Genomic DNA, 9430 nt, shown 5'->3' with positions numbered 1-9430 from the left:
AAAGTGGATAGTGAAAGGAGATAGGAGGGACAATTCGAATCCACCCCTCCTTTCTGACTGAAAAGGTTGAGGCGCTGCATGACAACCACTTAGCCTCCAGGGGGCAGGATCACACAGCTCAAAGCCTGTCGAACATTCATTAGAAGAAGACGACATGGGTACACTTCAAAGGACATCATAAATCATTCACTTAAATGACTAAACTATGTCCAGCAGAAAGAGAAAGAGCTCTTCTCCTCCTCGCTCCTCCATGTTGTTCAACATCAAAGTGCAAAAAGCCGCGCTCTACCGTTTCACTGCGTTCCAGATGCTGTTTTCTAATCTACCACCAAAACATTCTCAGGGCAGTTTTTGTCTACACAGGAGCGTGGTCACTCTGGTTCCTTACTTTATTTCAAAAATAAAAGCAGGGTTCAATTAAAACAGCAAGTAAAGTACCCCCAACAAAAATACAAAATAAAAGCATAAAAACTGTGAATTTCAAACATCAATGAAAAGTATGATTACTTGCGATTAACTTAGAAAGACTCATTTGACATCCCTGATGATGAACAATTAGTCCCATGTCTTCAGCCTTACACTTTGCTCTCCTTGTGCATTAAATGAAGAGCATGAGGACCCCAGCCACGATAAAAGCGGATTATTCGATGCTCCCCCAGCTTCTCGATGGTTTGGTACTCAAATTCTCCGGGATGGCCTCCAGTTTTGATAAGCTTCCAAGCGTTTAAGGACCAGTAATGGTTCCAGTCTCCATTTTCATCTGCTCCAAAACCAAACACGTGTAACTGTGAAAAAAACAAACAAACATGACTGAAAAAGATCAAACTCTTCAAATCACAAATATTCATAACAGTGTATATCTCTAAATAGAGGTGGGCGATATGGGAAAAATATCATATCACGATTTTGTTTGGGCAAAATCACGATCACAATTTTATCACAATTTTTTTCATACTGTTCTTTAGACAAATTTGTAAGTTACTGACCAGTTCAACCAAACTTATTTCCCTGTATAATGTTTTTCAATAGACAAAAACTGCGCTGACAAGTTTAATCTATAAAAAACATCTTTGTAGGAGGTCTCACCCAGAACATCTTTAGCAACAGAAATGTCTTTCCCTCAATTTGATCAATATTTATGCACAATTTGAAGGTTTTCCTCACCACTTTGAAATTATGATTTAGTTATGTGTCCTCTTTTTATGTTCATCAGGAACATTTTCATGCAGTGATGCATTCATTTAAAAACATGTAGACTTCGAGTTCTTGTGTTTCTGTTCTATTTTAGCCCTGCAGAGTTCCTACAGCTGTAGCTTCATACAGGCTCTGCAGCCTTTGTTGTTTTTTACGACATCAGTGGACTAACTTTAGTTTTGTTTATATTAATCAAACATAATACAGAATGTGTTTATTCTGTGACACATTATAAAAGTAAGTTTTACTGACAGAATAGTTTAATTCATAGAGGGGGCGGGACATTGTTGATTGACAGACAGACAGTCACCATGGTTACTCACTCTCACCTGCCTGCTGCTTTATAACATCGTTTAGCCTAATCCCTATAGTTTCCGTTATCACAACAGGTGAGCTTCGGGTGGAGAGGCTTGATAGTAACTTTAAAAAACTGAGAGAGAGCAGAAAACACCGACAGCAACATTTTAAACACCGGGATTATATCTCCCATCACTGACTGTCTGTGCTCCGCTCTGTCTGTCTCTCTGCAGACTGTGAACGTCTCTCCGGCTCATTAAACAGTTTCTTGTGTCGCTATCCGAGATGTAGGCTAATCTTAACTGTGCAAACTATGCAGATAAGTTAACTGTTGCTCACAGCGTGTCGGTTTGAATGAAAATATCAGAACAGTTGCATATAACCGGGATGGAGTTGTTTTTGCAGACTTTACTTTTAAGTTTTGTTTTCACCGCTGCGGAGCAAGAAAGGAGGGAGGGGAGAGACGCGTCTGTGTAGGAGCATAAACTGCAGCATGGTAGAATAAACATATAAGCCTGGTTCTACGATCTCTCTGCTTTGGCAGATTGTCAGCAAGTTAAAATCCTTCACGATCTAAGATCGCCCACTACTATCTCTAAACATGAGACCGTTTTTATTTATCCAAACACGCCTGAAAGACTTTAAATGGGGGGAGACATGAGGGGGAGACACCAGGGGGAGACACCAGGGGGAGGCACCAGGGGGGTACTGACACATTTAACTCACCTCATCACAAAGATGCAGGGCCAGAACCAAAGTCATGAATCCAGTGGAAGGATAATAGCCCTTCTTTTCCAGCCATGCTTCATGGACGTATTGCATAAAGACCGGGTTGACCACCATCGCCTGTTAAGAATCACAAACACACCTCAAACTTTATATGAACGTTTTTACAGCCAATACATTTGATCATCAATCAATCAACTGAAAATACTCACCAAATCCTTGTTGGCTCTGACCTTTGCTCTGAAGTGTGGGCTGTTGAGACATGACATTTCAAACTTCAATACTTCATTTCCAGGTAAATTATAAAAGCCTATACAGGTGAACTGATGCAGAGAAAGTGTCTGATGAAAAAGTTTAGGTCTACTTTGTCAATTTCTGTGATGTGAAATAAAGATTGATTGATTTACAAAGCTTAGTCCCGTTATACTCATACCTGGTCTTATGAAAGACAAAGTTATGTGTGTATAAAATCGGACTCACGTTCCGTAATATCCTGTGGATATGGCCTTCCCAATCCAACGGATATCAGCTGTCTTGAATGGAAACATGACCAGACGAGTGGTGTTGTCCAAGTGCTGCATACTCTCAGGGAACATGATGTGATGAGTGGTTTTGTTCCCGACGTCTGCCTCAAATCCTTTGATCCTACCACCATTAATTCTGGATTGTACAGAGGGAAATATTTCATGAAGCCAGTCTCTCCTGGTGCAAACATTTCACATGTCACAGTGCATCAAAGCACAAGACTACTGCTTAGATCCAGGGAGGCTTTTAGAAACAACAGAGATAAAGATAAAAAGGGTAAGAAAAAGGAAACAGTTCAGTTATAAATACAGCGCAGTTATGAATGCAACAGGGATAAAATACAGTTACAAAGAGAGAAATATACGACAGACATTTGTGAGCTCATGTGCATTTAGGTGTGAGAACAAGGTTGTTTCTCCTTCAGCCATGATTTAATACCTTTGTTAAAAACATTCAAACTGTGTAGCATTTTCAGCTCAGTGGGTAGACCATTTTATAAATTAGCTCCAATAACCGAGAAGGCTGATTGTCCAAATGAGGTTTTCCTCATTGGAATGCAACAGTTACCTCTTACTGAAGCGCGTGTGTTGATTCGACTTGAATCCTGACGTCTTGTTACAAATTCATCAAACAGAGAAGGTGCCAAACTGGACTTCTGTCCCTTGCCCAGTACAAAGCTCAGAGAGAGAGAATCCATTCATTGACAGAAGTCATTCCACTCCGCTCCAGCAGGTGGCGATATCTCCCCTTCCAGTTAGTGATGTTTTAGTAGGTAATAAATAGTTCTTTCTCGCCAACATGTTTTTTAATTTTACATCTGTTTTGTCATTTCTGTGTCGTCCTGGATGTCACCATCTCGCTGGCTGCAAAAGAAATCTAACTACGGCCAACGAACCTGAGGTACTACTGGACCTTCTTCCTGTTGACCTACGTCACGAGCCAGTGAAAAACATTTCCTACTCTGAGCTTTCATTTTGGCTCGTTTACGACGCAGACTCTCCCTCTTCCTATCTGAAGGATGACCACAACATTTCAGCTGTTCAACTTCAAGTCCAAACCCAACATGGACTGTAGAGCACTCAGAACGTTTAGTTTGGGTCTGAAGCATCTGGAGGGCGACCATAAGAAGCTGTCTTCTCTTTACTCTCCATGACTGTCTCCACATTATTCTATTCCTCCACATGAGCGATGCTATGGCGAGAGCTCGCTTCCAGCTGAGCGCCATGGCGTCCTCCATTTGATGAGGCTGCGTGCTAACTCGCCTTACAGTGACTCTGCTAACTTCATGTAAACATACTGAGACATGAGGAAAATAGCTGTAGGATTTACCTAAAGACAAGATCCTGGAAGTTTATAAGAGGTCCATAACGTGATCCCCTCAAGCTGACAGAGTTACCGACCACAGCACAACTCCTGCAGCTCCGGGGGGTCGGCTCCAGAACATTAGGAGAGTGAGGCAGGACCTGAAACGCCCCGGACACCGCCTCTTCATACACACTGAAGTTACCCTTTTCTCCCCGCATGCGCTAAAACACACACACACAGACACACACAGACACACACACACACACACATCAGTTAGTCCAGTATATGGATAAGATGAAGATGTAATGATGTATTAGAGGTCACTTACCCTCCACCACTGAAAGGTTCGCTCTGGTAGACGGTCATTTGGAGACATAAAGAGTTTAACTGATTTGTTGAAACGCTCATTGAACCACGGATCCTTTGCTGATGAATTGCTCTCACAGTCCCAGGTGGTTTGATGCAGAAAAGGTTCCTGCAACACGTACCCTCTCATATACACACACAAGCCAACCGCACACAGCAGAAGGGGAAGCCTCACTATGGTCTTCATCTTCTCTGTGGGAGTCTGTGACGAGAGCAGAGACATTATCAGGGGGATGGAAACACCTTCATACTACTTCAAAGATGGAATAATCACAATGATATAGAAATGAAAAGCTGATGAGGGTTAATCTGGATATTCGTCTTTGATATTCTTTCTGTGGTGCAAGTTCATCTCGTATCAGTACAGGTTAAAGGTCACATATTCTCCTCCTCTTCAGTGTAATTAAATGTCAGAGCTCCTCAAAACATGTGTGAAGTTTCCTGTTATAAATCCACTCTGATCCTGTATTTGATCATGCCTATAAACCCCTCTATTTCAGCCCTGCTCAGAACAGGCTGTTTCTGTGTCTGTACCTTTAAATATGTAAATAGATAGATACAATCTTTATTATCATTGTATGCAAGGGCACAACGAAACTTTGTTAGCAGCAATCCTTTACAGCAGCGTTTACAAAAACAAAAATATATTTGTGGCTATATGAAAGAGAAATATGCAAAAAGTGGCCAGAGCAATTGCTGTTCAGTGAATGAATGATAATAATGATAAATAAATAGACAGTTGTGGTGACTGAAAGAATACAGTTTAAGTGGAATGAATGAATAAATAAATAGAGAGTTGAAGTTAACGTGCCGCCCTTCTACTTTTAAACATGTGTCTCACCGCTTTTCACCCTTAGGGTTTTTGGTGTGCAGGTAGCGCCCATTGTCACTTACAAAAACAATGCAGTTCCGTATTGTCAGTACAGAGCACAGATTCTCCTTCAGGTGTTTTTTGTCGGGGCATTAAGACTGTTGAGGTCAGCGGGCTCAACCAGCTAAATGAGGCTCGCTCTGTGGAGGGACGGCGGCTGAGAGGAGGATGAAGGACAAAATCACAGCCCACCCTCTCCATGATGAGCTGCCCCCCCCCCGCATCAGTCTGTCTTCATACTTCAGACGTTGCCACACCCAGGACAATTTCTCTCTCACCTGCCTCCCTGAGGCATGAGGTATCACACCACACCCTGTGAAGTTGTTTTCTCTCCTGAACTCGACCTTCTCACAGCCTCCTGTTTGACGTGAAAGGGTTATTAATAACGAGCTGCTGCTACCCCCTTTGCCTCAGCCTGTCTACATTTAGGAATGAGGACCAACTGGAATACTTTCACCTGACTTTTCATCTGTTTGTCTGACAACCTGTTATTATCGCTCATCATCTTCCACATGCCAACAGAAAAACAGTTTAAAAATGAACGCCCACAAGATATACAATGAGGGGAGAAGTTCATTTAAGGAAGTGTGGACGAGCACGACATCATCATCACGGAGCAACATGAACACACACAGACACACAGACACACACACACACACACGCACACACACACGCACACACACACACACACACACACACACACAGGACTCTTAATAATGTGTTTATAATAAACAGAGCAGGATTTTCAGGCTTTATGGACTCCAGCTGACGAGCGGAGCGGCTGATGAAGTCATTTACAACAAACACAGTTCATCAAGTTTTTAATCACACCACAATTTGCCTGGGGGCTCGCTCACCCACACTCTCTCTCCCTCTGTCTCTCTCGTCTTCTCTTCTCTCTCTCTCTCCCTCTCTCTCTCCCTCTCCCTCTCTCTCGCTCTCTCTCCCCTCTCTCTCTCTCTCTCTCTCTCCCTCTCCCTCTCTCTCGCTCTCTCTCCCCTCTCTCTCTCTCTCTCTCTCCCTCTATCTCTCCCTCTCTCCCCTCTTTCTCTCTCTCTCCCCTCTCTCTCCCTCCCTCTCTCTCTCTCCCTCCCTCCCTCTCTCCCTCTCCCTCTCCCTCTCTCTCTCTCTCTCTCCCTCTCTCCCTCTCCCTCTCTCTCGCTCTCTCTCCCCTCTCTCTCTCTCTCTCTCTCTCTCTCTCCCTCTGTCTCTCCCTCTCTCCCCTCTTTCTCTCTCTCTCCCCTCTCTCTCTCTCCCTCTCCCTCTCTCTCTCTCTCCCTCGCTCTCTCTCTCTGTCTCTCTCTCTCTCTCTCTTTCCCCCTCTCTCTCCCCCCTCTCTCTCTCTCTCTCTCTCTCCCTCTCCCTCTCTCTCCCTTCTCTCTCTCTCCCTTCTCTCTCTTTCTCTCTTTCCCCCTCTCCCTCTCTCTCCCTCTGTCTCTCTCTCTCCCCTCTGTCTCTCTCTCTCTCCCCTCTGTCTCTCTCTCTCCCCTCTCTCTTTCCCCCTCTCTCTCCCCCCCTCTTTCTCTCTCTCTCTCTCCCCTCTCTCCTCTTCTCTCTCTCTCTCCCCTCTCTCTCTCTCTGTCTCTCTCTCACACTCTCTCTCCCTCTGTCTCTGTCTCTGTCTCTGTCTCTCTCCCCTCTCGCTCTCTCCCTCTCTCTCTCCCCCCTCTCTCAATTCAATTCAATTCACTTTTTTGTTCAATTCAAATGGCTTTATTGGCATGAGTAAACATGTCTTATATTGTGACCAGTCATGTATTGTGACATGAAGAACATTGAATAACAGCTTATAACAATTATTTATGACCTATTTATCATGCTTTTAAGAGAGCCACTTGTATGTGTGTGTTTCTGCTGTTGTTTTTGTGTTTAGCTGTATGCGCACTGATGCTCTTTTACACAAATGAAGTTCCTAACAGATGAATAAAGTTAGTTGAATAGATTTGATTAACCTAAATAGAACCCTCCAGGGAAAGAAAGCCGGGGATTCGATCATTAAATCTGGGAAAGAAGGTGTCTCTAATGTCTTTATATTTGGGTCATCCTTCTTTTTTTAATGTGGATCAGTAGAGAGAACTGGCCCAGCTCGGCTCTGCAGCCGTGGTTTGGACAGTTTCTGAGGACTCGTAATATGTTTTTACAAAACTCCAGATGGACTCTTTCCACTGGGTTTGAGTGCCAGAGCTGCTTGTTGATTAATGGACCCCAGACTTCACTTCCGTATAACAGAATTGGCTCAATCACACTTTTGAAAATTTTGATCCAAATCCTTATTGGAGGGTTGAGTTTGAACAAGTTTGTTCTTATGCTGTAATAAGTCCTACAGGATTTATCAGCCCATGTACTCACGGCCTTACCAAAATGTCCTGATGCAGTGACCACTAGGCGCTCTCTCTCTCTCTCTCTCTCGCTCTCTCTCTCTCTCTCTCTCTCTCTCTCTCTCTCTCTCTCTCTCTCTCTCTCTACTTCTGGACGTGTTTTAAATCTGTCCTACCTGATAGCAGATTTGGATTCAGGTCCAGTTCCAGGAGTTGTCTTTATATCAGACTAAGAGTCCATGTAAGAGCGTCGCAGCCAAAAAATTAAGGGCTGCTGAATCCCTGTCCTCGTAGACCCAACCAGGGCTGTCACATCCTCGATGAAGGATGTTTGTTTTGTGGTGCGGGTGTGTCTTCAAACCTACATTACCTGCTGAGAAATTGAATATGTTATGCTACGAGTGCTTGATTGTTACCAAGGGCGGAGGCGAACTGCCATGACTCTGAGGTTGTAGAGGGTGATCTGGAACATATTTTCATACATTTTCATTTCATACATACATACCTGCTGCAGAGGCTCGAAGACACCTCCAGCACCTCCTCCTGCCTCACACCTCCTCTCCTCCTGCCTCACACCTCCTATCCTCCTGCCTCAAACCTCCTCTCCTCCTGCCTCACACCTCCTCTCCTCCTGCCTCACACCTCCTCTCCTCCTGCCTCACACCTCCTATCCTCCTGCCTCACACCTCCTATCCTCCTGCCTCACACCTCCTCATCCTCCTGCCTCACACCTCCTATCCTCCTGCCTCACACCTCCTCATCCTCCTGCCTCACACCTCCTATCCTCCTGCCTCACACCTCCTATCCTCCTGCCTCACACCTCCTATCCTCCTGCCTCACACCTCTACTCCTCCTGCTTCACACCTCCTCTCCTGCTGCCTTACACCTCCTCTCCTGCTGCCTCAAACCTCCTCTCCTGCTGCCTTACACCTCCTATCCTCCTGCCTCACACCTCTACTCCTCCTGCTTCAAACCTCCTCTCCTGCTGCCTCACACCTCTCCTCCTCCTGCCTCAAACCTCCTCTCCTGCTGCCTTACACCTCCTCTCCTGCTGCCTCAAACCTCCTCTCCTGCTGCCTTACACCTCCTCTCCTGCTGCCTTACACCTCCTCTCCTCCTGCATCACACCTCCTCTCCTCCTCCTGCCCCTCACCTCCTCTCCTCCTGCCTCACACCTCCTCTCCTCCTCCTGCCCCACACCTCCTCTCCTCCTGCCTCACACCTCCTCTCCTCCTCCTGCCCCACACCTCCTCTCCTCCTCCTCCTGCCTCACACCTCCTCTCCTCCTGCCTCACACCTCCTCATCCTCCTCATCCTCCTGCCTCATACCTCCTCTCCTGTTGCCTCACACCTCCTCCCCTCCTCCTCCTACCTCACATCTCCTCTCCTCCTCCTCCTGCCTCACACCTCCTCATCCTCCTGCCTCACACCTCCTCTCCTCCTGCCTCACACCTCCTCATCCTCCTGCCTCACACCTCCTCTCCCCCTGCCTCACACCTCTTCTCCTCCTTCCTCACACCTTCTGCACCTCCTGCTGCCTTACACCTCCTCTCCTGCTGCCTCAAACCTCCTCTCCTGCTGCCTTACACCTCCTCTCCTGCTGCCTCAAACCTCCTCTCCTGCTGCCTTACACCTCCTCTCCTGCTGCCTCACACCTCCTCTCCTGCTGCCTCACACCTCCTCTCCTCCTCCTGCCCCACACCTCCTCTCCTCCTGCCTCACACCTCCTCTCCTCCTCCTGCCCCACACCTCCTCTCCTCCTGCCCCACACCTCCTCTCCTCCTCCCGCCCCACACCTCCTCTCCTCCTGCCTCACACCTCCTCTCCT

General features: G+C 46.1%; 1 protein-coding gene across 1 annotated transcript; it reads right to left on the bottom strand.

The window, feature by feature from the left end:
• Positions 1-371: 371 nt before the first annotated feature.
• On the bottom strand, positions 372-7981 carry LOC109999285 (CMP-N-acetylneuraminate-beta-galactosamide-alpha-2,3-sialyltransferase 1). The gene is made up of 7 exons (XM_020654304.3): positions 7779-7981; positions 4376-4615; positions 4072-4268; positions 2698-2877; positions 2430-2469; positions 2218-2337; positions 372-785 (listed from the first exon to the last, which is right to left on the bottom strand). Exons 2-7 carry the CDS (start codon positions 4598-4600, stop codon positions 576-578), a joined length of 972 nt encoding a protein of 323 aa, XP_020509960.1. The 5' UTR covers positions 4601-4615; positions 7779-7981; the 3' UTR covers positions 372-575.
• Positions 7982-9430: the final 1449 nt, after the last annotated feature.

Source organism: Labrus bergylta, chromosome 5 (assembly GCF_963930695.1).
Source record: "Labrus bergylta chromosome 5, fLabBer1.1, whole genome shotgun sequence".
NCBI classification, from domain to species: domain Eukaryota; kingdom Metazoa; phylum Chordata; class Actinopteri; order Labriformes; family Labridae; genus Labrus; species Labrus bergylta.
The sequence above is the reverse complement of the archived record's forward strand: the minus strand, read 5'-3'. Positions and strand labels throughout refer to the sequence as shown.

What these genes read in the sequence shown, in the direction of transcription:
- LOC109999285 (XM_020654304.3), bottom strand. Translation starts at nt 4,600, where the DNA reads ATGAAGACCATAGTGAGGCTTCCCCTTCTGCTGTGTGCGGTTGGCTTG. An exon ending in GAACCTTTCAGTGGTGGAGG is followed by an intron (nt 4,269 to 4,375) that starts GTAAGTGACCTC and finishes TGTGTGTTTTAG; the next exon opens with CGCATGCGGGGAGAAAAGGG. An exon ending in TCCACAGGATATTACGGAAC is followed by an intron (nt 2,470 to 2,697) that starts GTGAGTCCGATT and finishes ATGTCTCAACAG; the next exon opens with CCCACACTTCAGAGCAAAGG.